Source organism: Plutella xylostella, chromosome 2, assembly GCF_932276165.1.
Source record: "Plutella xylostella chromosome 2, ilPluXylo3.1, whole genome shotgun sequence".
NCBI classification, from domain to species: Eukaryota; Metazoa; Arthropoda; class Insecta; order Lepidoptera; family Plutellidae; genus Plutella; species Plutella xylostella.
In genome coordinates this window covers 2,929,018-2,956,999 of record NC_063982.1, presented here as the reverse complement: position 1 = coordinate 2,956,999, position 27,982 = coordinate 2,929,018, and the positions used below count along the sequence as shown (strand labels likewise).

The window sequence follows — 27,982 nt, the reverse complement described above, 5'->3', positions numbered from 1 at the left end:
CAAATAAAAGATTAAAAGTCAGTTCGAAAAGTTTAATCACAATTTAGCGTCCCATAGCTGCATCATCTTCAATACCCGAAAATATCACGATCACACCTCCTACCATTGAGTCTTCAACACAGTTGGGGCCAGCACCTGTCCACCAACCAGTTGTCCGTTGATGACTGTTGTGCTCGCGGCGTAGGGGAGGGCGATAGGGGCCAGTCCAAGGGTCCAGGGCGCCGCCAGAGCCAAGGGCTGAGCAGCCAGGAGCGAAGAGAAAGGAATAGCTACTGGTTTAATCTCTGATTCAGCTGGTTTAGGAGCAGCAGGCTTCTCGGCCTCAATCGCTACAGCTTCAGTCTTTTCTCCCTCCGGTAGTGAGGATTTGGTTTCGATCAGCGGAGCGGCGACTTCCGCTGGAGTCTCTGGTTTTGGTTCTTCAGCCTCCAGCTTAGCTGGCTCAGCGGCCTTGGCAACAGGCGCGACGATGCCAGGAGCGGCGAAGACAGCGGTGGGAATGTAAGGGGCTGGGACTAAGACTGTTCCGGCGAGAGCAGATTTAGCCAGAGCTGGTGCGTTGGCAGCGATAGCACCGTCGTATCCAGCCATAGCTCCTTGGAGCTTAGCCTGAGCTACGTTGAGAGCTTCCAGCGCCTGCCATTTCTTCTCCTCCTCAGTCCAGACGGAATCGTCGGCTTTCTCTTTCACTTCGCTGACGACTTCGACGGTTTTATCCTCGGTGGCCGCTGCGGCTTGTTCAGCGAGCTCCCTTTCCTTGTCGGCGAGGGCCCTGGCGCGGTCTTCAGCCTCCACTTGGGCGTTGATGGCGGCGGCCTCGAGGTCGCCGGGGGGGATGGTGGGGATGGCCGCCGGGATGGCCACGGCTGGCGCGAGGACTGACGCCAGCGGCGTGATGATGGCTCCAGAGGGCGCTGCGGCTGCGCAGGCCAGGAGGGCGGACAGAATCTGTGGAGTTCATTTGTTTTGAGTTAGTTTATGATTATGACTGTGCTACCACAAAAAACTTTAAACACCGATTTGACTGATTTCTTAGGCGTTTGACAGCGCTTAACATCTGTTAAATACTGTCTAAGTTTTTGTGATAAAACCCTGAGTGTTTAAAGGGTTTGTTGGTTAGAATGATTTAGAGGTCCGCAGTGCAAATTTAATAGAGTTGTAAATTAGAAAGGTGCCGGAATTATTATTGATGTTGTGGTTAAGTTATGTAGCATTGGATATTTGCGTAGGTCTCGGCCTACTGTTAACAGCGACGTGACAAATGTCAGACAGAATTGACAAGGTGTAATTTAGAGTTGTCTGTTGCCGGCTTGTAATGGCCGTATAAATAAATTTAAAGGTTGTACTTAAATGTATAATTAAGTTGATAAAGTCCTTTTCGATAGGTTTATTCGAAGGTAAATTAAAATAATATTGATAAACTATCAAATCCGAATATACAATCACATGATAAGAACACAACACATTTCCACTTTTTCCTAAAAGGCTAAAATCACTTTTAAGATTAGAAAGAAAATATAAAAGGCACAGAGAAAATTATAGACTGACCAGAACTCGCATCGTGGTTATCCCTGATCGCACAAAGGCTACTGATCACACCCATCTCAGTGCGATCAGCTTTTATACTACATCGTCATCAAAGTAACATCTGTATGGCATAAACTGGAAACTGGACGCTGCTCTATTAACATAAAAAAGAAAACAATAAAAAATAAAAAAGTCAACGCCCCGCGCGGGAAGAATGCAGGAAGCGCGCGCTTTTTGACGTCAAATGTTGGCGCCATCTTTAATTTGATTAACGATCGCACCCCGTTTCGTACTAAATTTTAGTTTTTTATCTTATAACGTATTTGAATCTAATTCAATATGTAAATGTTTAAGTTGGGTATTGTAAATGTCATAAGACCAGTTGGCCGGTAAGTCTAAGTACGTTATTAAATCAGCAAATGCGTACAAGTTTGTATTGAACTTGTTTCGTAGGCTGAAAATGTCAGAGCACCTTTTAACTCTTTTTGCCTGGCTTGTATTTAAACCTCCACCAGAAATTATATGATACTGCCGCCAATAAATTCGAAATCTCCGCCAAAACGGATAAATCATCACCAAATCATGCTTCCCAAAATATTTTTGAAATGAACCAAATTATTTTTTACTGCATACTGTAAAACTATATTGGCACCATTAAAATTTATTTCAAACCAAATAAAGTATATCATCGCTATATAGATGTAACCAATATATTCTTTTATCAGTATCATTTTAATAATCCTTTCTAACCAAAAAAAGTAACAGTATATATTAAAAATTAAGATTATACCAAATAATAAATAGCTTATCCCAAAACAAAGTCACTTGTTAAATTGCTTTATGAATTAATTAAATCATTAGTATGTGCCTAGTAAAATCTATCCGTTACGCCATCTCGACTCCCATTCGTGTGGCCGAGGCGAGGGTTTGAATTTTGCCATGTACCAATAAATTCTATAGAAATAAGGAATTGAAATACAATTTATTATAGTTAAGTGCTTGGTGCTTGGGGTTTCTCTGATGGATCGTATCAGAAATGAGGTTATTTGTCAGAGGACTAAGGTTACCGACATAGCTGTCAAAATATGCAAGCTGAAATGGCAGTGGGCTGGTCATATCTGCCGAAGAACCGATAACTGTTGGGTAGACGAGTTCTCGAGTGGAGACCTCGAATAGGCAAACGCAGCGTGGGACGCCCTCCTGCCCGCTGGACTGACGACCTTAGGCGGGTTGTGGTTGGATGAGGAAGGCCGAGGACCGAGTGTTGTGGCGCTCCTTGGGAGAGGCCTATGTCCAGCAGTGGATGATTATTGGCTGATGATCATGATGATGATAGGTAAATGTATGTATATGAGTATGCGGGCGCGGGGGGATGGCGCCGCTCAAATTTGACCTTGTCCAGAAGGGGTGAATTTGCCGCGATGTATTGAGGTCGATGTACTAGACATCAACATTGCGTCCACAAGCATCGCGCAAATTCAAAATTCATGCCGCACCACTCTTAAAGCCGCAAATGCCTACATATTAAAATTAACAGGTAAATCGATTACCTTTATTGGTGACATAAAAAAAAATTGAACACTTAGTTTTGGTGTCAATGTTTATATTTTAGTATAGCATAATTTGGTGATGATTTATCCGTTTTGGCGACGAAAAAGATTTTCTATTGTAAACTTGCAATTATTTGGAGGCGTTTTTATTTATTTTGGAACGTAAACGTTTTTTTTGGGGTTTCGATTTTGGAGTTGATTTAATTAATTTGGTTTTAATTATTTTTTTTGGTGCAATGTATTAGCGTACAATTATTTTTTTTGGTGATGATTTAAATTGTACCCTTTTTGCCTTCCTTGAAGACATTGTTTAAAGGTTGGGAACACTGGCTTGGCCAAGGTCTCGGTCTCAGTATGTCAAACTTAACGAATCATTGCCCTGTGCAGCGATCACAGGATTCGATACTATTTTCGAAACTACACAAACATATAGAAAAAGAACAGTATCGTCACCTGTCACTGTCAAATTGTAAGGTAAATTTGTTTGTTCCAAAAGTTTTTTTTTTCATATAATAATATGTGGGGACATCTGTTTGTGTAGTTTCGAATATAGTATCAAATCCTGTGATCGATGCACTGTTGGGCTATTCCTGATTAAAATCCGATCCGATTTTCTTGAAATGGCGTTCCAATTGTCATATAATTAAGTAGTTAAAACCGCGCGAAGCCGTTATTCTTTTTTTAAACGTATTCGGCAATGAACTTGAACTCATTTATGCCGCCAGCGACCGAGCATGTCATTCATGAAGATTAATTTACTTCACGAATTTCTTTTAGAGAGATACATTAGACTTTTCAATATTAAGGTACTCCAACGATATCATATAAATTAAGTTCGATATTGGCTTCTATTTCATAAGTTTTTTAGAGATAAATTTCACTGCAGGCGTTGTAATTACAATTAAGGTTTTTTTTCCAATATACGACCAAGAATATACTCAAGTTGAAATCCGTATGATAGATCACCCCATGCATTGGTTAGTCGTAAAGTAATCGATGGTAAATATTCGAAGTGCAAAGCCTTTTTCGTTGTGAAATAATGCGTTTTTAATGACCTTAGAGAAGAAACTTGCGGCCATTTTGTAACATGAAACGATAATTAGACAGAGTGCCTCAGGGTGATGTTCTATGCCTCATTTTGTTTATAATTATAGTGTACATAATATTTTGGTCAATTTCAAGTCACTTTTTTTACTTTAAATTTATGTTTATTGGCGCGTCATAGCCAAGTTACATATCTGGACAAAAACTTAAAACCACAGTTGGGTTTTGCCTTAACATTCTCCTGATCAAATATACCCCAGTTGCAATCTTGTAACTTATTGCACACTCAATCGTGTCAGGCACTCTGTGTAGTAAAATTCTGCTAACAGTCAATAGGTACTTATTTTATTTATTTATTTATAATTATAATTTATTGCATGCTTATGTAGGTACTTTAGAGGTGTGTCGTTGAGTATTGTGTTTCAAATGCAAGGAAATGCATGAGGTTTTAGGCTTGTCTTTCCCTTATCAATTCAATATCATAGATTTCATTTCAATTTTCGGGAATTGAACCCAGGAACCCTCGACAGTCCGAGTTACTAATCAATAATAATAATAATCCGGGACCCCATGGTCCCGTGATGGTAACGACACAACATAATGATATAAAAATAAGTTCTCCTGTACACCTGTGGTGGCTGACTGGTGCAAAACCCTTTGTCACTTTTTTGTATTTTTATAATTAAATAGGTAAGTTTATATTTTAGTGCAATGAGCGTGAGACCGGTGGAACTTTGTAGTAATTAAATAAAACCCTTTGGACAGATCACAACTAAAGGTTAATGTTTGCATCGCATGATTCACACGCATTGTTTAAATCTCAAGAGTAAACTAAAGATTTTCTAACAATTTTTATATTGTTACAAAACCTACATTTAATTTGTAAATAGCCTGCGAGCTCTTTGATTAAGATTCGATACGGAATTTGTGAGATATACCTTAATAAGAAGGCTACCTGAAATGTTAGACAGTAGCAGGGTATAAAGTTAAAGATTTGTCAAGCTGTTTTATAAAACCTTTCTATGTCATTGGCTTTTCAGTTGAAAGTTTCTTACCCATCACCTTGATTGTACTTTTATCTATATGATTGTTATTTTATCTTTTTTATATACCCTAACCATAACTATAATAATTATAATAACCAAAAGTTATAAAATGATTAAAATAGTGAATGTTCAACCTCCATACACTACATCCTTTTTGCTCGTGTTTTATTTTTAATTTACGAAAGAGTATGTTTCAAATCCGTGAACTATTTTTTATGCCAGTATCCGTAAGGAGGTTTATTCTCAAGGTCGGCATTCATTTCCGCTTTGGGTGTGGCTCAATTAATAACTTTTGTAATAATTAATAATCAATAAGTAAGAACCCTGTATGCACAAACAATATTTCTAGGTAGGTATGTTTTATTTGATTATATTATGATTGGGAATAATTTCGATAGTGACTCGCATTGGTCTATGGTTTATGAATTAGATACTGAGGGTCAAATACTAGGGTGCCATTAAATTATCATTATAGAACTGTTTCTCTGTCCACAAGGTTAAGGCTCCATTGTTACTAAAGAAATATGACTGTGTGATATGACGGTTATATCAACCAGATTGTGACCGCTATAGTAGAGTCAATTAATAGAAGGCAATTGTACTGAGCGTAACAGAGAATGATAGAGACTCTATAATAGAGCCTTAAACCTTACGAGTATGACTTCCAAATGTGGCTTATTACATTCACTGTACTGCAGGTAGAAAAATAAACAAAACAGCAACAGTTTTTTTAAATAAAATTATACAATTTCATTTATTCACACATCCTCGCCTCGACTATTGCTCTTTTTACAAAATATACAAATCCAAAGTTGAGTATTTGGTTAATGCTTTCTACAAAAACATCTCGATATCACAGTTTAGTAGTGGCCGTAGTGGGGTGCGGCGTAGTGAGGGGCGGCAAAGTGGGGGGCGGCGTAGGCGAGGGGCGCGTGCGCGTAGGCGGGCGCGGCGTAGGCGAGCGGCGCGGGGTGCGCCTGGTGCAGGCTCTGGGCGACCACGGCGCTGGCGTGGCCGTAGGCTGGTCCGTGGGCGTAGGCCGCGGGGGCGGCGTAGGCCAGGGGAGAGTGGCCGACCAGCTGCTTGGCGAGGATGGGGGCGGCACCGGCGGCCTGGCCGTCCAGGGTGGCCTCGGCGGTCTTCACGGCGTCGATGGCCTGCCAGCTGTGGTCCTCAGCGGCGTTGATGGCGCGGCCCTGCAGCTCAGAAGCCTGGTCGTGGTATTCACGAGCGGCGTCGTGAGCCGCGCGGGCGTGGTCTGAAGCCTCCACGTGCGCGTCGATGCTCGCAGCCGCCAGGTCTCCGGATGAGATGGTGGGCAGCGCCGGCGCCAGGTGCGCCACGGGGGCGGCAACTAGCCCATGGCTGTAGGGGGCGGCCAGGTACGCGCCGGGCGCGGCGGCGGCGACGGCGAGGAAGGCGGCGGCGATCTGCAAACAAACACACAAATTAGAATCCACACTCTCTGGCACAACACTTCACTGATTCACAACACTGTTGCACAACAATCCTTTGTCTAGCGCACGGTGTGTGTACTGGTGGCGCAACTAACCAGAACTCTCATCGTGTATTTCTGTAGACTGCACGAAGGCTACTGATTGATACCATTTCGGTGCTGGCCGCTTTTATAGTGGCTCTGCGCGGCGCGAAACGGAACGAAAAAAGTAAGCGGCCACACTCAAGGGCGGGAAGGGTGCAGGAAGCTTGACGTGTTCGATATTTGAATTTGATTTTTCGTCTATGCGTCGTCGCCGCGGGCGCTGCCGGCCAGCACTTATCTTGATAATTTATTGATTCCAATTCGACCAAATAGGTTGTATGCCTCTGTGCAATCGTATTGTTTATTCTTGATGTAAAAATGTTTCGAAACACGTGTAATGCGGATTGTTTAAACGTTTTCTAGTTCATTTTCAGTAGCTAAAGAATCGATTAGCATTCATTACGGCCAGTTGTGTTAATGAAGAAGGTATTTACGTTACGTTTCAATTGGTAACGGCCTTTTTGGTTTAGTTAGAGTTAGTTTATAAATATTCTACTTAAAATTGTAGTCAATTACAAAACTCGCAAAAGTAGCATGCTAACATACAGCCTTATTATTATTATCAGAAACTGTTAATCTGAAAGTCCTGTACATTTTGTTGCATTATTTAAATGCAACTCAAAACTGTCCCAAATTCAAACTGAGACTTGAAAATCTACGGCCAAAATTTAGTGCCCGACAGAACAGTGAGAACAGGGTCCATATGGTCCCTAATTTGAGTACTGAAGTCAATCCTTTCTTTTATTACACGGACAGGATGCATTTCCGCACCTTTTTTGCCGATAGTAGCACCAATTTAATTTCAACAATTTAATTTCAATGTAATTAGGTGCGTAGTTTTATAGTAGGTAATAGGTATACTTGTCAAAATCAATCCTCTTGAACAAAATAACTGTCTTCAACCACATATCTGCCCCGTCCGAAAATCTAACCACCATAGTATCCGCTGTACCATATGCGCTAGTCTAGAATCTAGTAGATAATTAGATGTAGTCCTAATGACGGATGCCGACATGAAAGGCTCCGTTCTGATAGGTCGCGAGCGAGGTGTCATGTCAAACTGACATTTGCTGGGAAATACGCCATCTTTGATATGGGTATACCAATAATTGGGGCGCGATTCTGGTGCGGGAAACTAAAGCCCTTACCAGCAAAATTTAAAAACACGCTAAACATCATCAGCTAGTTGATACACCCGTTAAAAAGGTTTTATTTCTTTGATAGTAACGCAGTTAGGGCACAAACATATTAAATCTAGATTTAGTGTCAAATCTCGATTTAAAAAACGTATAAATTTAGGGCTTAAATCGAGATTTAACACTAATAAAATTCCATCCTGTATACCGTATACCTGACATCCTGAAAAACATCTGCCAAAAAAACACTCAGGCATATTAAATCTGGATTTAGTGTTTAATCTCGATTTAATATCAGGTATACAGGATGGATTTTTATTAGTGACATACCTATCAATAAACCCATTATACTGAGCGCTGTCTTACACTGTCTTCGAAAAAAAAATTGATAATATGTCTAACGATATAAAAAAACTGCAGTGCATTCGCTTAAAACCCCAGAATAGGTGTCCGAGCTAAATATTTCTAAAATGTGTCATAACATAATAATAGTTGAACTATCCCATGACCTCGTGCTACGGGATATTAAGCCTAATGACTTAGACAATAAGCCCCACATCATGCCGTTAATAAGACAATAAGTTTATTAACAATACATGGGTGTAATCATGGCTAGTTATTTTATTACTAAGCAGCTCCAGTCTGTATGCAAATTTTATAAGTAATATTTTAAATGTAGATGTATCTTGTAATTTAGCGATTTGGAACACTACAGGGTGTTGCAAAACTGGTGTACTAAGCCAAAATGGGGTGACTCAGGGGGTCATTCAAACATTTTCACGAATATGTAGAGCAAAAGTTGTTCTTACTGACCCGCTTTCCTCTTACTCTTCCGAACAATTACTTATTTTTTTCTTTCATTAAAAAAACTTTCGATTTATTCAATATAATTAATTATACTTAATAGAAACCGGATCTTGACCCATTTTTTATATGTACATATAGGTTCTGTACTTATATCATTTATACCCGTTTATAGTGTGGGTTTTAAGATTCGATTAAATTGAAGACATGTTTATAAGAAACTTTATAGGTAGTTACAGCCTACGTTTCATTAGTATGTATTAATAAAACATAACTAAGTACACCGAAAATAGGTTAGCAATTTAGCGTGCTCATTAATAAGGTAATTCTTTAATTACGTCCTTAAACAATTTTATTTAACTTCATTTGAAAACATACTTGTACATAAGTGTTTGTGATAAAACCATAAAATCTAAAATTTACTTGCGGGTAGGTTAGGTATGCTTATAATCACGCAAGGTTGACTAAAAGAAGTCCTTTTAGTGATAAGGCTATCGTCAATAGTACTTAATATTTGAAATACATCAGTCATCAGTGGCGAAAGGTCCATACAACACGATTCATGTGCTTCCCTTTTGGATGGACTGATTTAAATGCACCTTAAATCAGTCACATCACATATCTAACAAAAATTGAGAGAGTGATAATGCCATTTCCTCTCTCTTTTATCCACCAACAAAGGTTGTCTGGAAGAAATTGCTTTTTGGCAATGAGCCCGCCATTGTATGCTTTTACTGTGTTTATCAATTGTTATGTATTTATGTTTCTGCGTACAATAAAATGTTAAAATAAAATAAATAAATAATGCCAACGTGATGTTTTTCACGCTTTCATCTAGACTTTGTCATACATTCCCTGAGTCAGTCTGTCACTCGTTGACATATAGAGGTGTGGGAACTTATCCCCGCCTCGGCCGGTTGCCTGTAAATCCGCAATCATGGCCGATATAGCCTTTATATTGTTAATAGACTATGAAATAGCCATACTCACGTAGATATGATACTCAACGAATGTACTTAGATTAAAAATATACGAAGTAGATGGAGTGGCACATACAAAGACAGAGCTAAAAACTGTATGGATTTTGTTTACTGACAAACCGTTTTTATGCGAATAAAGTCTATTCTTTTATCTGAGATACCAAATTGACAAGTTCTAATGTCAAATTTTGAAATATTAGTACAAGATTCTATCCAACTTTAGATTTAATTTGAACTTATCAATTTATTATCTCAAATTAAACAATATACTTTAGTCAGGTGTGTCTTTCTTTTCCGAGTAATTTGATGCTATTGCCACTGTATATTTTTGATTGCCTGTGAATGTATTATGAATATTTTACTGACGGTTTTATCTATAAAATTATCGTAAGAGTTCACTTATATGTATATTCGACCTTTTTACTTACTTCTTCGACGGAACACTTTCGCAATATCTTTACCTATTTATGTGCCATATTTGGGCTTGAACCTAGACGGCCCATATCTGGTCAGTCTTGTGTAATTGTTATTGTACTTTTAATACGAGTACCAGGGCATTGGCCATTTGTATGAGTGCCTTTAAATATAATCCTTTCACACAATCTTATCTGAACCCCCTTATTCATAGAAAAGTTACAAGACGTTTTAACTAATAAACTGTTTTGTCCCTCTCTGTCAATGAACAAATTGTTCTTTGTCGGAGAAGGACAAAACAGTTAGAGTATACTTTTTGAGCGGGATGCCTGTGCAGCACCTTAGCCTTATATGCCTTTTCTGTGTATTTCGAGCCTAAGATGATCATTTGATCATATAATAAAATTTAATTAATTTAATTTAATCTGGACATTGTGTCGTATCTACAATTCAATTGACTTATTCTTTGACCATAACGAAGGTGGTTATTATGTGTGCAACGGAATAACGGAATGCTAAGGTTGATAGTAATTATAGATTGGTTTAGTATAAGTGTTATCCAAGAACAAGCTAACTAATCGAATTTCGTTGCCTCGGACTTCAAGTTGAAGCAGCTATTCTAATTAGAGGTTATGTCTCCACTGCACGGGTGTGTTATCAAAGAAGATAAACGTCATTATATCGCGATTCGCCATAAGCGGTGATTGGAGGATCGCGCAACAAACGAAAGCCTATTATACCATTAGAAAGCTGAATTTACAATTTTTAAAGTATTTTTTCCAGCCACTATAACACGAATTTTAGGTTAAAGAAAAATAATATTTATCATAGCTATTTTAATACATTTAACTGTGGATGTTTCCTGGTAATAAAATTCAACAATTTACCGGGCGGACCACCTTTGTCTAACAAGTGCCTTACATTTAATTAATAAAGCTGTGTCCAGAGACCACGGTAATTATTGTGAACTAGCTGTTCCCGCGCGCTTCGCTTCGCCTTAAAAAGTTTTCCCGTGGGAATTCCGGGATAAAAAGTAGCCTATGTTCTTTCCCAGGGTCTAGACCGTATGTATACCAAATTTCATTCAAATCCGTTCAGTAGTTTTGGCGTGAAAGAGTAACAGACAGACAGACAGACACAGTTACTTTCGCATTTATAATATTAGTTAGGATTAGGATTAACTAGAACGGTAGTAATTTTATTGGTACTTAGGTACTCTACCTATGTACCTACCAATAAAATGTAATACTCAGGGTGTAATACAAAAGTGTAATACTCTAGTAGTCCCTGAGATAATAAATCAATGAAATAAAATTTATCAGACTATTTATTTATTTAAAAATGTGACTTTGTTTTAAACATTATGCTAGATATTTTTTGCCCTCTTCATCATCACGACCCATCACGTCCCCACTGCTGGGGCACGGGTCTCCTTCCAATGAAGGAAGGGTTTGGCCCTCTTATTATATTATTAATGATCATCGCACTATGACTTTAGTTATAAATAATTATACAATTACTAAACTGTCTTTCCTCTTCTTACATTGTTTAAAGTTTACATTTAATTAGATATCGGTATGTAATGGGATCTCTTACAAATCTCTACTGTCTCGCTAAACCACATTTCAGTAACCGTATCACTTTGACCTATCCACCTTAATTCAAACGACTTAAGAGCTATATTTCAACTGCAAGTTCTACCCTCGCAAGTCACTTATAAACGTGATTCTTAGTACCTAGTTCTTCGCATTTAGTGCCTAAATCTAGGGCTCTAGGCTTTGCGTGATAGGTTGAACCATAGGTACACTAGGAGACCTTACGGTCTGAGTGCCTGGGTACTTAATTCGTGTGGCGTAAGGGTTATATTTGTAGTGTTATGTTTAAGTAGTCCTAGACACAGACTTGTATGGAAATCTCGGGATATTAATGGTAATTACATTTTATTACGTAAGTAGTTTCAAAGTAGTTGACAGAATCGTGGAAGACCCTCGAGTATATTCGTCCGTGATTGTTGGGAAATAATATAAAGATTTCTTAAGTTGTAGCGTAAAAGAATACCTTTAATTATCGGTAATAAGTTCACTAAAATAGTGTAAAATCTTGGCTCAGAGTAGGAACTCCTGGAAAATCGCAATCATTTCCATGTAATACGAGGGCGATACCGAAATGATCGGGAATAGAAAAAAGTACAAAGATATCATAATATTATTAACTTTTATTGTTTTTCAAAGTAGTCTCCGTGACATTCAATGCACTTTTTCATTCGATTAAACCAATCATTGAAACAGTAATTCCAGTCTGAAGTGGATACTGTCAAAACAGCTGATTTGTAAGCTTCGACCGCCTCTTCTGGGCCGCTAAACCGTTGACCACGTAGCATATCTTTAATTCTTGGGAATGTAAAATAATCATTGGGGCTCAGATCAGGGCTATACGGAGGATGGTCCATCAACTCCACGTTTTCCATATATAAAAACGTTCTTGTTTTGCGAGCGGTATGAGAGCTTGTATTATCGTGGTGAAGGATTATACGACGATTCGGGTTAGTTTTACGAAGTTCTCTTACGACTTCCGGCAAACAAACTGTTGTGTACCAATCAGCAGTAACCGTCCTTTGTTCTTGTAATGGAATCGTAGCCACATGGCCAGTTTTCGATACAAACGAAGCGACCATTTTTTTCGACACGCTGCGTGAGCGAATAACTTTTGTTGGCTTGACCTCACCTTCGAAGATCCAAACTGCCGATTGATGTTTTCTTTCGAGCTCATATGAATAAATCCACGATTCATCATCAGAGACGATATTGTAGACAGCATTTGAACTGCCTCCATTGAACCGTTGCAGAGCAGATCGACACCAATTAACACGAGCCGACTTTTGTTCCTCGGTCAAACGGTGGGGCACCCAGCGCGAAACTAACTTCTTGACACCCAGTTCTTCATGTAAAATGGTTTGAATGGCTGTCATACCAATGCTGAGAGAAGCCCGAATCTGCTCGTATGTCACATGTCTATCTTCTTTTATTAACTGGCGTACAGCATCGATGTTATCTTGTGTTACCGCTGTTTTTGGCCGACCAGTAGAAGGGACTGTGGTAAGAGAGGAACGTCCACGGCGAAACTCAGAATACCAACGATATATAGTCGTTTTACTTGGTGCTTCAAGTTTATAAATAGAAACAAGCTCGGCGAGACATTGTTCTTGAGATAAACCTCGACGAAAGTTGTGAAAAATTATTGCACGGAAATGTTCCCGCGTAAGCTCCATTTTTTACACCGACTTGTCAAATTCAAATGGTCAATACTCTTTTATTTTTTACTTTTTTTAAAATTCGAAAATGGAATTATGTTTGAAAAAACACTACATTTGATACACCAAAAAGGTTTCACTCTAATTTATTCCTAAGTATTCTATTCCCGATCTTTTCGGTGTAGCCCTCGTACTTGTATTAAGTGTAGGAATAGGTAACATATCTTGTAGCATAAATTAATAAGAAGTAAAGACGAATATTAAAAAACGTTACGAATTTAAAAGTTTCAAAAAAATACAAAGACTTTTGTGTTGTATAAACCAAGAGGAAGAAAACCGAAGATAGTGAGTTCTTTCATTCTTTGGGCGAGACCTATGTCCAGCAATGGACGTCCAACTGCTGATGATTGATAGCTATTTCATGCTATTGTTACACTAAAATATAATAGACAAAACATATAAAGTCAAAATTGAAGGTCCATATCGTAAGTGATTGCTCGAAATTCTTTGTGTAATTTTTTTTATTCGGCCAACCGCCGCCTGCCGACCTTGGCAAGGTCGCCGCCACTCCAATTATATATTAAAAACATAAAACTTATAGTGTGCGTACTGCTCTATATATTTTTAGAGATCCGTATGCCCGCCGCTACGATACATAATATAATTTTTTTAAAATCCGTATGCGTTTCGCATCGACAAAAAAGAATTTTCAACTGTAACTTCGGAATAAAAAACCTTCAAAACTCAAAAAAGGTAGCTTTATAATAATAAAAACATATTTTTTATAATTTTGTTATTTTTTTACTGTACAAGAAGAACCCTTGCCACGCGTGTTGATTCGACTAAATTGCGGACGGTAGCTTTTTGGTACTAATTTGTGTACACTGTTACTGCTATCGTTCCACCACCACATTAGCAATTAACAATCTATAAGTAGTATCGCTCGCCTGTCAAAAAATTGTCAGATCCATACTAGTTACGTCAGATTTGACAAGCGACATACGCTGCTTAATAATAATAATATAATAATAAATTCATTTATTTCAAGTAACCACGGACTCATAATATAAAACATCAAAATTACATTTACACATTAAAAATACAATTTACACATAGAACACAAACAAAATCGGAGGAACAAATTAACAGAAAATTTTAAAACATTCATTAGGTACAATAATATTATGCAGTAAAATTTAAAATAAATTATCAATAAGGTTTGTTAAGCAAATTTTCGGTGGTCGGTGGTGGTAACCCCACTGGCCGACACCCTACCACAATCAAGCTAAAATATACTTCTAGCTTTACAAAAAGATAGCCCGAACACAAAGTAACACGCACACCTCGGTACTCCAAATAGCACAATAGCTGTCCGCCATTGCGTCACTGTTCAAGTGCAAGTTCGAGTTGCGCAAGCGCTTACGTCGCGGCGGCGGCGTGAGTTCAGCGCCATGGGAACTGAGAGACGCCGCCATCTTGGATGTAGGAATGATGGAAGGTTGTCTGGAAGAATTCGCTTTTAGTTTTTTTTAAAAGCCTAAAGTGTGTCCCACTTCTGATCAAAGGCCTCGTTATCGTTATGTTTTGACCAGCGATCGCGATCCTCTGCAAAATCATACATAATTTATACCTATTTTAATTTATACATAAGTAGGTAATTATTGTTTATTATAAAACATAAGTAAATGAGAAGTCTTGGGTTCTTCTTGTATAATAGCGTAATTTAATTAACTTTACACATTTTAATATCGTTTTACATTTTAGTTGCAAACAATCATTAACAATCGAACAATAGTATTAAGCATAGAGAAGAAAAGATATAGTTTTTTATGGACACAGATTACACTAGTTTCACAGATTAACAGTTTGCACTTATGGCGCGTTTACACGCGTGAACATAGTCCCCCCGGTTGAAGGGATCTTCAATCACTATGCACATCGATTGCACGTCGGCCATTCGTGACTTTGCGTCGGCTCCAGGCATTGCTATCGGAAGCGCTCGCTTGCTGCGTAGCACGGCGGCATTCTTGAGTCTTCTTTCTTCGGAGACGGCAGCGACATTAACGGCCGGCCAATTAGAAAATGTCCAAGAGAAAGAAACTGACGGTCTTAAGGACAAAACGATTGGACGATAGGGGACATAGACGGCGACTAATAAAAATATTAGTGAAAAAAATAAGAATCCTCAAACGTGAGGTCTATGTAGTGACCTATGATGATTGATGACCATTTTAAAGTGGTACTTTGCGGATTAAATTCCAGCGTCTCACAAGTCAACGAAATAAGGAGCGTGAGATAGATAGATAGTATAAAATTGAAGTTGATGGAATCAATTGCCGCAACATTAGATGCTTAGATAATGCTTAAAAAATTTAAAATTTACCTTGTAGAAAATAATAGCAATAAATTGACAGCTCACTCACTGCCTCGAGATGTACACATTTGTATCTTTGACATACAAAATAGTTTAGTTTAGTTTAAATTAAGCATAAACAATTGATCTTTGAAATTTGAATTATTAAAACCTACTTAGAATGGAGAAAGGACTAGCCATATGCATATTTATTATAGATGGGAGTTCACATAAAAAGTGAAGCTCGATGCATGTTGGATCGTCACAAAAGGCTCGCCTGGGAACATAAAATGTTTAGAATATGGGCTAAATTAGCTTATAAAAAATTCGCAGTGTTTTAATAATAATATCATTAATAATTAGGTACAGTTACGTCCCAATAAAGCTTATGTAACTATAGTTGATAGCATTTTGAATTGGACTGTACTAGAAATTATAAAAAATATAAGTATATTAGAAAATATAGAAAGTATTGTCTTTTTAGTGATTTCACTGGGCTGACTTTATTTGAAATTAAATAGAAATACCTTAGCTTGTTAATGGTTGCATCTCAACCTAAACCCAAAGTATTGGTGGAATCACTCAAAGTCTCGTTTACATTTAAATTATAATTAGAATTTTTGAAAAACGATGGCAAGTTGGGCCTGAGCTTCCTTAAATGTAAGCATGCTGAACTCAGAGTATCTGTAAGAGACTCTAATATGTTTAGGAGTTCAGCTTCGGTGTCATGACACCCAAAATAGTTGTGAAGTTCAGGGTTTAGAACAGCTGATTCAGAACAATGTTCCTGAATAAATGTGGAATAGGCTGTCTTCAGTTCAAGCTGCTTCCTGAAAAGCTTATCTAGGGCGAGTAATCGCTTTTTAGCATTAATATAGGATTCACCAAGACACTCGGGTGAATCAGGCAGTTTATTACTAAACTGACCATTATCTAGGCGAGTAGTGTTTGTAAGCAAATATTTCTCACAAGCTATCTCGCTGTCACTCAGTAAAGGCTTAGACTGGGGAAGCACTTCGGGCCCCCTGCAGCGGGCAAACTGGTTGTTCAGAGTGACATCCTCCTGCATGTTATGGAGAGAGAGGGAAAAGTTACTTCGCGAATTATAGATAGGTTCACAATTATCAATACACATAGGGCCGGACACGATCCAACCTAATTGTGAACTGCGCAAGTATGGCTTGCCTTTTCCTAATGATTGCTGTTTGTCGCCGACAACATCCCAAAATATATCGGCACCGATGAGAACATCTATTGGCGCTGGGCTGTTAAAACTTGGGTCGGCCAACATTATTTTAGGTGGAAATTTAAAGTTTTTTAAATCCACATGGACCTTGGGAAGGTCACCTGTTATTTCCCTTAGGACAGAACATGATAGGGTGACCTTAAAATCCGAATTTGTTGACTGAAATTGGACAATACTGCGTTCACTAACGGAACTGCTGTTGGTATTGCCTATGCCGATTACCTTAATGTTTGTAGGTAAGGCATCCAAACCTAGTGTTTGTTTTAGGGACTCGGTTATAAAACTAGACTGGCTACCTGAGTCCAATAGTGCTCTCACAACGCATTCTTTATTAGTTTTTGGATTTTTGACCCGTAGCAGTGCTGTTGACAGAAAAACTAGATTAGTCGGCTGGACGCTGATGTTGACCGCCGTGTCCGCTTGTGCAACAGAAGAGGCGCTTGTTGCAGGCTGTGGAGAAGGTAAAACCTTATGCAGCAGGCTGTTGTGGCGTTTCCTGCATTGCCGGCATGGACCCATGGGGCAGCGGGAGCTATGGTGACCCAAGCGGAGGCAATTAAAACATAATCCCAATTTAGCAGCTTCAGCAATTCGTTGTTCAACAGGCAACGCTAAAAAATTAGGGCAATCATAAATTCTATGAGTTGCCTTGCAAAACACACATGCAAATGTCGGGTTAGTGTTGTGTGAGAGCTGTGCCGTGCAAGTATAAGTTTTCGCTTGTGATTTGTGAGGCGTTTGTGGCTTAGATTGGTCAAACTTGTTGTTGCTACATGATTCTAGTACATCGGCTCTATCCTTCAGGAACTTGTTAAAAATTGCAAGTGTGGGAGAGTCACTTAAAGTGTTACGATGCTCTTCCCATTTTAGATTGGTTGGAGAATCCAGTTTTGATGTTATCATATGGATAATCAAAGTGTCCCAACTGTCTGTCGGTTCACCGAGGCTGGCAAGTGCACGCAGGTTCTTGTTAACATTGTCAATCAGCGTACGCAGTGATCTGTCTGACTCACGGTTTAATTTTTCAGTGTTGAAGAGTGAATTTAAATGGTAACTTATCAATTGCCTCTTGTTGTTAAACCGATCACATAGTAAAGACCATGCTTTGTCATAGTTAGACACTGACATCTCTAAGTTTGATGTGACACGGGCAGCCTCTCCTTCTAGGTAGGAATTAAGGTAGTGGAACTTATGAACGGGCTGTATACTCGGATTCTCATGTATCAGTGATACAAACATGTCCCTAAACTCGAGCCAGTGGTGAAGTGAGCCATCAAACTTTGATATTTGAATTTGTGGAAGTTTAAACGATGGACCTCCAGAAGGCATGCTATTGGATGCATTAGATTTAGGCTTCTCATTGCTTAGGATAAGCTGGGCTTTGGATATAAATTTATAGAAATCTTGCTCAATAAGTTCCCGCTCATCAAGCTCTGAATCTAATGCATCAGAGTTTAAAATCTCGATCTGACATTGTAAATCATCAAATGTTTTGGCCAATGACTCAATCTTTGCCAATCTTAGCGCAAGCTCATTAAGCTGCTCTGCACTTGGTTCAGTTATTGATACCCAAGTAACATTTTTGGTTTTAAAAAGGTTTTGAAAAGGTTCTAGAACCTTTGTATGGAAATCAACTCGTGAGACTTAGAAGGCTCGATAACCTTATATTAACCTTTTATTAACCTCCTGAGTGCAAAAAGGGCCCACGTTTTAGAACCTTTCTGAGAGCTACAGCAAAACCTATAGCTCAAACCCAGAACCTTTTGAACAACTTACACAGAACCTAAATAAAACCTTCACATCCTTAATTTAACGTTAACATAACCTTGGAAGACAGCTTTTAAGTTCTAAATTAGTTCTGGATGTAACTCTTCTATAACTTGAAACATATTTGATGGATATTTGTAATGCCTTCCCAGGACTCTCGGGTCTTAAAATGTTTCTGTGTAAGATTTTATAATAATTATAATAAATGGCGCCATTACCTGACACTTTCCAAGACTCAAAATGGCTAACTTGTAAGTGTTGTATTAATACAAAATATAGTAAGTAGTTAGGCTGAAGTCAGGAAATATGAAAACCTTGTGCGACTAGCACTTTATTGTGATACTTTCTGAAAATAGTTCTGTATAAGTGACGGGCCTTTCGTAAATGATAAATTTGAAGATATTTTAATTAAAAAAAATAGATAAAATTTTATGTTTGGTGTAAATTTATATTAGAAATAAAAGTACTGTCTATATAAAAAAAACATATATTTGGAATAGTATAGGAAACGCTACTGAATTTTCCCTTATTAATTAAAATGTAGCTTTTTGGTAAGTTTTTTTTTTATTTCAGTGAAAAAATATGGCGGCCGTTAGGAAATTACTAAAAAGCATTAAACATATTTTGAGGATGCCTCTAAAGCTTTAAAATATTCTTGTAGGACTTAAATCATGCCTTTAGCTCATAGCCAGTGCTTAATGCTTTTGTTTTTCACCAAGTAGTCCTAATTTGTTTGCCTAGACAACTCTTATCAACCTAAAGGTTTAAGATAGGTTTTAAAAAATACTTATAAGTAATTTAAATATTCCATAACTTTATGGTTGTATCAAGGTTAAAAATTTAACCTTAAGCTCTCACTTTAGCATTAATGCTAGCTTTTCTAGAAGTAAATCAGGAGTCTACGACAACTATAAGATCCTAGAACTATATACTCCTGAAATACATGTTAAAATAACGTTAATATAAACTCTTATCAGCAGCTACAAGGTTGTATTAATAAACAATTAGTTTTAGGACTTAGTAATCATTCTCAAGTACTCAATATGACCAGATAGCAAAGCATTAACCTTTTCACAACCCTTATAAAACCTAAAGGCATTTCTTACAACCTAAGCTCGAATGAAATGTTACTTGGGTAGTATAGTGTCAAGATAGTTATGAAACTTTGTTAAGCGGCCCTTTACGGAGCTACGCTTGGCAAAAAGTGCCTTTAGCTCTGTCATGCTTGTTTGTTAAGATAGCAATAGGTTTAAAATAGCAGTGCAGTGCAACTGAATGTACAAAAATAGATAGGTGGTGTCTCACGCTCCTCCTCGGTGACTTGTTACCGCTGACCGCGAAGACTTGACCACAGGATCTGGGGCACTGCTCGACGTAGGCTGACTCTGGGCGGAGGACGCTCGTTGTGACGTGCACGAACCTCGCAGGATAGCGGCCCAGCTGAAATTGGTCGGCAGAGCAATGCTGATCACTTGTTGCAGACAAAGAATGCAAAAAAACTTGGGGGAAAATTGAAAACTAGTGAGACTTATAAAAACTAGGTAAGTTTCTGAAGTAGGAATAGTTACCTACTTTCTTAAAAATAGCAGAAACTTACAGCCTCTAGATAATTCTAAAAGAATTTAGGTATAGCAAACTAGGGAGACTTTAAACAATAGGTAAGTTTTCTGAAGTATGAATGAATACTTGAAATTAATAGCAGAAAACTTACAAAGTCTCCAGCTAGCTCTGTAAGAACTAGACTGAATATTGAAAACTAGGGAGACTTTAAAACACTAGGTAAGTCGCTGAAATAGGAATTGGTACCTACTTACTTGAAAATAGCAGCCACACTTACAAAGTCTCCAGCTAGCTCTATGAGAACTAGACTGAAATGAAAACTAGTGAGACTTATGAAAAATAGGTAAGCATCTGAAGTAGGAATCCTACTTGAAAGTAATAGCAGAATACTTACAAGTCTCTAGCTAGTTTTATAAAAAATAGACTACATTATCATCTTATTAGGAAGATGACATTGTTTGCAGTAGTAGAAAATAGCAGAGAAAGTTGTTAGGAACTAGAAAGAAGCATTTGTTAACTTGAAGATAAATAGAATGCTTGAAATTAGAGATTTGGACACTTAACTAATAGGCCAAGCCGATCTGGTGGAGATAGCCACTGCCGCTGCCGTTTGTAGAACTCGAAGATGGTGTGGAGGTCTGCCGCGTAGAATATTCCGGAGTCTCAGACGGCTGCTGCACAGGTGACGCTGCAGTTTTGATGTGTCGGATCGACGTCCTCAATAATCTTGTAGATACCCTGACGTGAAATCTGGACGATACCCTGATGATTGCTCGTTCGTCGGTCGTCGTGATAGCAGGCTGGGTCTTGATCATGATCATTTATAGCGGGAACAATTTGTTTGGCTTCCTTCGAGTTGGGCAAAATGGCGGGATCTTGAGCTTGGCTGCGAATGCGCCGCGTTGTTAATCGGTCATTGCAGAAGTTCTCGTCTTACGGTCGCCAAATTATGTTTATTATAAAACATAAGTAAATGAGAAGTCTTGGGTTCTTCTTGTATAATAGCGTAATTTAATTAACTTTACACATTTTAATATCGTTTTACATTTTAGTTGCAAACAATCATTAACAATCGAACAATAGTATTAAGCATAGAGAAGAAAAGATATAGTTTTTTATGGACACAGATTACACTAGTTTCACAGATTAACAGTTTGCACTTATGGCGCGTTTACACGCGTGAACAATTATAATTATAGTTAATCATTTCTACCGTGCCAAAAATCTAAAAGTCGAGTTATGAACTAAAACAGAAGCTCCTATAAAATGTTTCATACAAAAGACATCAACGCGTAGCCATCAAGAAAAAGTTCTGGCAAATTGTAGCATAAAATTTACCTCAAAAACTCTGTCTTATTTTACCGTTATAAAGTAAATAAAACATTAAACCCAAACATGGCAAAGCTTAATCGTTTGCTTTATTATAATTCATGAGAGATTAGATGTTATCTTTGCGCTAAGTAGGTACAATGTTTGTTAGTAACCCAATTTCTCAATCTGTTAAACATTCCTTTTAATTTTGTTGCAATGTTAGTTTTATTTTCATGTCAAGTTTATTTATTTTAGGGGTTTTTGGGTTAAGGTGTTTCCTATTAGTGCCCGTTTAAACAAATATAAGGCTGTTATGGTCGGTACTTTTTAAAAATACCTCAATTGTACACTGTAGTCATGTAATATCAGTTTACTACAAAAATACATAAGGAGATAATATGTTTTCACTAGCCTATGTCTGAATTAACTTTTAAATACACCAAACTTATCCGTTTCGGTGAGAACTTCATTCTTTTAGAGTTTAAGTTTGCCCATAGTAGTACCTTATTCGCCCTTGCGGTTTTAATAAATCCATCTCATCTATAACACTCCATCATTCATTAGTTTTTAATGAGATATGGATCAATTTATTCTGGAACAGATAAGTTTCTGGCACTGCGACTAAACTATAGACTGGATTTTAAGTACACCGAAACCAAAACCACGCGGTTTGCAATGACATCCGACCATTGTTCACGCTCGGTTCTCACTATTATCAAATTACAATTAATACTGCGATGTGTACGATGCCTATCTAATCGTTAATGTAAAGTAACATGCGATGATTTGGCCTCACGAGTTAAGGGACATGAGAGTTGTCACGGTCAACGAATTCGCGAATCTAGATTTCGAGAATTATCCCTAAATCTTGACAACATAATGGCGAGTTTACACTGGTGAATTAAGTCGCACGAATTCAAATTCAGTGGCTTATTTCGACTTCGAATAGATCTAAAGCCACTAAAGCATTGCGACTTTTAAAGCGCCCTATCAGTGGCCCAATTCTGGGCATGTATTATTTAGCTACTTTGTTGGTTTGTCCTCGACACGATAAGAAGAAGAAAGCGGACTGTGTAAATGTTACATAGGATAACATATTGTATTATGCCGTTTTACTTATATGCTGCACTATATTTTCGCCAGTGTTGTGTTCATCACATCATCACGACCCATTACGTCCCCACTGCTGGGGCACGGGTCTCCTTCCAATGAAGGAAGGGTTTAGGCCTAGTCCACCACGCTGGCCAAGTGCGGGTTGGTGGACCCCAACACAAGCAAGCTTTTGCTGAGAGAGTTGTCGGTTAAGTGGGCAACCCGACTGTCAGATTTGATTCAGATGTTTTCAAGCCGCCCGAAGGCCTCTGACTAGGCTTAACGACTGATACCGAAGCAGCAACCGGGACCCACGGCTTATCGTGCCGTCCGAAGCACGGAAGCGTCCAGAAAAGCACCACTTGAAATTGGTCACCCATCCAATGGCTGACCGTGTCAGTTGTTGCTTAACCTCAGCGATCAGTTACGATCACTGAGGCCCGCTCGACTACGGACGCTTCAGTGTTGTGTTAGTTTTATTTAAATCGCCCAATACAGGAACATCCCATATTTTTGCATAAAAAATAGTAGTCATTTCTGAAACACTAACTTCACTATCTCAAAAAACTTTAAACACTGTTTAACTAGTGTTTAAAACGAAATTTGACAGATACTGTAGGCGTTTGACACCGCTAAACATCTGTTAAATACCGTCTAAGTTTTTGAGGTAAGGCCCTAAGTAGTGTGCTTTACTTTCTGTTTTTTTTTACCTCACCATATTTCTACCGAAACGTAGAACTGTATTCCAAAGTTTAAAGATCATTATCTATACAGCCTGCAGACATCTACAGTTATTATACCTCAAGTAATGGCTAAATGGGTTCTGCCCACAGCCGGCTACTAAAGGACAAGGCTGGTAGTGATTGTCCAGGCCTCAGTGGGGTTACTCTATACTGACGATAAACGAACACATAATCGGCACATTTTTGACAACGAGTCATGGCACGCGCAATTAACCTTGTTTTTCGCAATATACAGTGACCCCACATCAATACTCTAGCTTAACGAAAAATTAACGAATGAAGGCTATCATAAATTAATAATAAATAAATAAATATGTGGGGACATCTCACACACGGCCATCCGACCCCAAGCTAGGCAGAACCTGTGTTATGCGTGTCGGACAGCTGATATATCTACACAAATACATAGATAGATAGATACTAAATATAAATATCAACACCCAAGACCCGAGTACAAATATCTGTCTTTAAACAAATATCTGCCCCAGCCGGGAATCGAACCCGGGACCTTCGGCTCAGTAGTCAGGGTCACTAACCACTACGCCATTCAGTCGTCATGCAATGTATGTATCATGCAATCGGTAAGTTAAATGCAACGAGATAGAGTCGTGGTTAGCGCGGCGGCGCTCCGAAATTTTCCTTACCTCTAGGTAAGGGTCTATAATACAATACACTTTATTTGCACCAAGAACAAAAAATTACAAAAAAAAAAAACAAAACTTAAAAATAAAACAGTACAAAGAGGCGGCCTTATTGCTTATAGCAATCTCTACCAGACAACCTTTGGATGGAAGTGAGTGAGTCTATAATGATTGTGAGGTAGTTGTGGTGCAAGTATATACATAAAAATATATACTATATATATTACTCCTAAACGGAAAAGACTAACTTATGACGCCTTCTGCAACATTGAAGTAGGTAAGTACATACATATCTCCAGAAGCTGTTGGCTGGTTTCATAGTTACTTGCGTGGTCGCCGGCAGAGGATACGCATTGAAGATTCGTTTTCAACTTGGTGCAGCACCAATGCCGGAGTCCCGCAAGGTGGCGTCTTATCTCCTCTCCTCTTCGCCTTATTCATTAACGGCATATCGCAAACTATTTCATGTTCCTACCACTTGTATGCAGACGACCTTCAAATATATTGCCAATCGTCTCCACAAGAGCTACAAAACGCGATATCAAGGGTGAACTCCGACCTCGTTAGACTCTCTGACTGGAGCAAGTGCCATGGGCTTACGGTCAACCCTAAAAAGACTCAATTCATACTGGTTGGCAGCTCGAGACTGAAATCCAAAATTGACTGGCTTCAACTACCCCCGATTGCTTTTGACGGTGTTAATATTCCTTTCGCCGATAAAGTGAAGAATCTGGGTATTCTCATCGACACCAACCTAACCTGGGTGCCACAGATTAGTGAAGTCAGTCGAAAGATTTTTGCATCCTCTGCCAGTCTGAGAAGACTGCGTAACTTTCTACCTACCGCTACTAAAATCTCGCTTGCACAAACTCTTCTACTTCCCATTCTCGACTATGCTGACGCCTGCTATTCAGATATCACCGAGGAGCAACTGAATAAACTTGAGCGCCTTCAAAATTTCTGCATACGGTTCATATTTGGTCTACGCAAATATGACCCCATATCCGAATATCGCAATAAACTCAAGTGGCTCCCAATTCGCCTTCGCCGGAATGCTCATATTCTCTCCTTACTCTACTCTGTGCTGTTCAATCCTTCAACTCCTGCGTACCTCAAAGAGCGTTTTATTTTTAAAAACCATCCAGACGACAGACCAATGAGATCCTCACAAATGCGTCTATTGAATTTCCCATCGCATACTACTGAGTTTTACAGCAACTCATTTACTGTTACTGCTATAAGACTGTGGAATGCATTACCACTAAATATCCGTTTTGCCAAGACAATTATAGCATTCAAAAATCAGGTAAAAGAACATTATCTTTCCTCAATCTTGCAATAGTACCTAAGTATATATAATATAAATCTAGATAACTATTTCCTCTGCCTTTTTGTATATCTTGTATGTATGTATTTAAGTATTTATTATAAAAATTGTGAATGTTTACTACTATATTTGTACACCTTCCCACCTTATTCTTTAAGTCATTCCTCCACCCAAAGGTTGCCTGGAAGAGATCGCTTTTAGCGATAAGGCCGCCTATTGCTTTAACTCCACTGTATAAATTGTTATTTGTGTTATTTTTAGTCAATAAAGTAGTATTCTATTCTATTCTATTCTAAGTACATTTAACAGCGCATAAACATATTACCAAATAAAAAGGTTAATATTTTGTTCGAATGTTTATAAAAAATTGGGGCTATTTTGTGAGTGAAACATTTTCTCACGAGTCTAGTTAAATAAACTAAACCTATCTCGCTCTTACATTATTGGAATCATACTTGAGCAACAGAACTCAACTAGTTGACATAAATGGAGTGCGTTCGGCTGGCTGTCCTGTCAGTATGGGTGTTCCCCAAGGCTCGATTTTAGGACCATTCTTGTTTCTTGTATATGTTAACGATTTACCGTTTTTGGTAGATAAATTATGTGAGATAGTACTGTTTGCTGATGATACTTCACTTATATTTAAGTTGAAGCGACAAGAAGTCAATTTTGACAATGCAAACAGTACTCTTTCCATAGTTGCTAATTGGTTCACTGTAAATAATTTAGCTCTTAACTCCAAGAAAACAAAATGTATTAAATTCACTTTGCCTAATGTAAGACAAGTAGAGACATATTTGACATTGAATAACGATAAGCTAGAGTTAGTAAATGAAACGGTATTCCTGGGTATTACAATTGACTCAAAGTTGCAATGGGGACCCCATATTGAGAGGATAAGCGGTAGATTGAGTTCTGCAGCTTATGCGGTTAGAACCATTAGACAGTTAACAGATGTAGATACAGCCAGGCTTGTGTATTTTAGTTATTTTCATAGTGTTATGTCTTACGGAATTCTATTGTGGGGACGAGCGGCTGACATTAATCAAATCTTTGTTTTGCAAAAACGAGCAATTCGAGCCATATATGTATTAGGGTCTAGAATTTCATTAAGAGATACGTTTAAGGAAATAGGTATATTAACTGTTCCATGCCAATATATCTATGAAAATATTATGTATGTTCGTAAAAACTTAAATTCATTTAGTAAATTAGGAGCCACTCACGGTATTGAGACCAGAAACAAAAATAAGTTGCTTTTCCCCACACTCAGACTTTCGAAAACAAACACATCATTCATGGGGAACTGTATACGTTTTTATAATAAATTATCAAATGAAGCAATAAACCTTACTGAGCAAAAATTTAAGAATTATGTTAAAGCTGCATTATGTAGTAAAGCTTACTATAGTATAAATGATTATTTAAACGACAAAAACGCGTGGTCTTGTCCACCTCAGCTAAGGCTATTGAAAAAATGAAATGGATATACTACTACTTAAGTAAAATTGTAGGTACTAGATATAAGTAAAAATTGTAATAGATTATAAGGAAAAAGTTGAAAAGATGCTCGAGGAGTTTCTTTCGCCATTTCTTTCCTTCTCAATGACGGGGCCTTTGTGAAATGGTGGTAGATGACTATCGACAAATAATTGTAAAATTTTACGTCGATTAAACCATTTGAATTTGAATTTGAATTCGGCGCTTTAGAAACAACAGTAAAACTGTGACTGTTTCGAACCGCCCATAACTTTTGAAGTAAAACTATAAACCTCTAAGTCCGGTATAGCTTTACAAAAACGATCTAAAATTTCCTGGTCAACCGATGAATGAGTGAGACTATTGCATAACGAATAGGGCTTCGTGTAATTGTAAATGTTATAGGTACTATCGAAGAATTCCATGATACATGTTACAAGCTGTGGTGTGGTGTAGTATGTGTGTTTGTAGTGAACAAACATCAAAAACATCTTGAAGTCTGCCCGCAGGATTCAAGATGTTTTGAGCTTTAAGGGGAGAGGAATCAAATTATACTTTAATATTACACTCACGGGCAATGAAAAGGTTCCACCGAGATAAGCACCACATTACTTCTTAACGGAAGATAGGTTAATGACGCCTTCTGCAGCATTAATTTACATTTTACAGAGCATCAGTATATTACCAACTAAAATCCTTAATATTTTGTTCAGATTTTAAATTAAATATTTTTGTTCGGGAACTTTTTCATTGCCCGTGAGTATTAATATTATAAAGGCCAAAGTTTATAAGTATGTGTGTGTGTGTATGTTTGTTACTTCTTCACGTCATAACGGCTGAGCTGACACCCTGGATTAACACATATACTTCTTTTACAATTCCCACGGCAAAACTTTTTAAGGCGAAGCGAAGTTCGCGGGAACAGCTAGTAAAATATATATCTATGGAAGAAAAACATTTCGTCGATTGGACTGAGACAGAGAATCAGTTAAACTAGGCCACCGCTATTCCCCGACTGTACTTCACAGCGGTGACACAGACTACTCGGATACCGATCACCTTGGTACCATTGCGAGTGTCCTCATTAGTGTTGTGAACCACACTGGACTTTCCCACGAGGGAAAAGCAGAGCTGTGTGTCTGTCTGTAGGTCTGTCACGTAGTTCTGAAATA

General features: G+C 38.2%; 3 protein-coding genes across 3 annotated transcripts in view; 1 reads left to right on the top strand and 2 right to left on the bottom strand.

The window, feature by feature from the left end:
• LOC125488510 (WD repeat-containing protein 7-like) overlaps positions 1 to 27,982 on the top strand; it is a 79,657-nt gene that overhangs the window by 40,894 nt on the left and 10,781 nt on the right. The window lies entirely within an intron of this gene.
• Positions 19 to 1,694, bottom strand: LOC119692020 (pupal cuticle protein PCP52). The gene is made up of 2 exons (XM_038111003.2): positions 1,549 to 1,694; positions 19 to 948 (listed from the first exon to the last, which is right to left on the bottom strand). The coding sequence occupies exons 1-2, from the start codon at positions 1,558 to 1,560 to the stop codon at positions 100 to 102; spliced, it is 861 nt and encodes a 286-aa protein (XP_037966931.2). The 5' UTR covers positions 1,561 to 1,694; the 3' UTR covers positions 19 to 99.
• On the bottom strand, positions 5,893 to 6,865 carry LOC119692022 (cuticle protein 38). The gene is made up of 2 exons (XM_038111012.2): positions 6,720 to 6,865; positions 5,893 to 6,597 (listed from the first exon to the last, which is right to left on the bottom strand). Exons 1-2 carry the CDS (start codon positions 6,729 to 6,731, stop codon positions 6,028 to 6,030), a joined length of 582 nt encoding a protein of 193 aa, XP_037966940.1. The 5' UTR covers positions 6,732 to 6,865; the 3' UTR covers positions 5,893 to 6,027.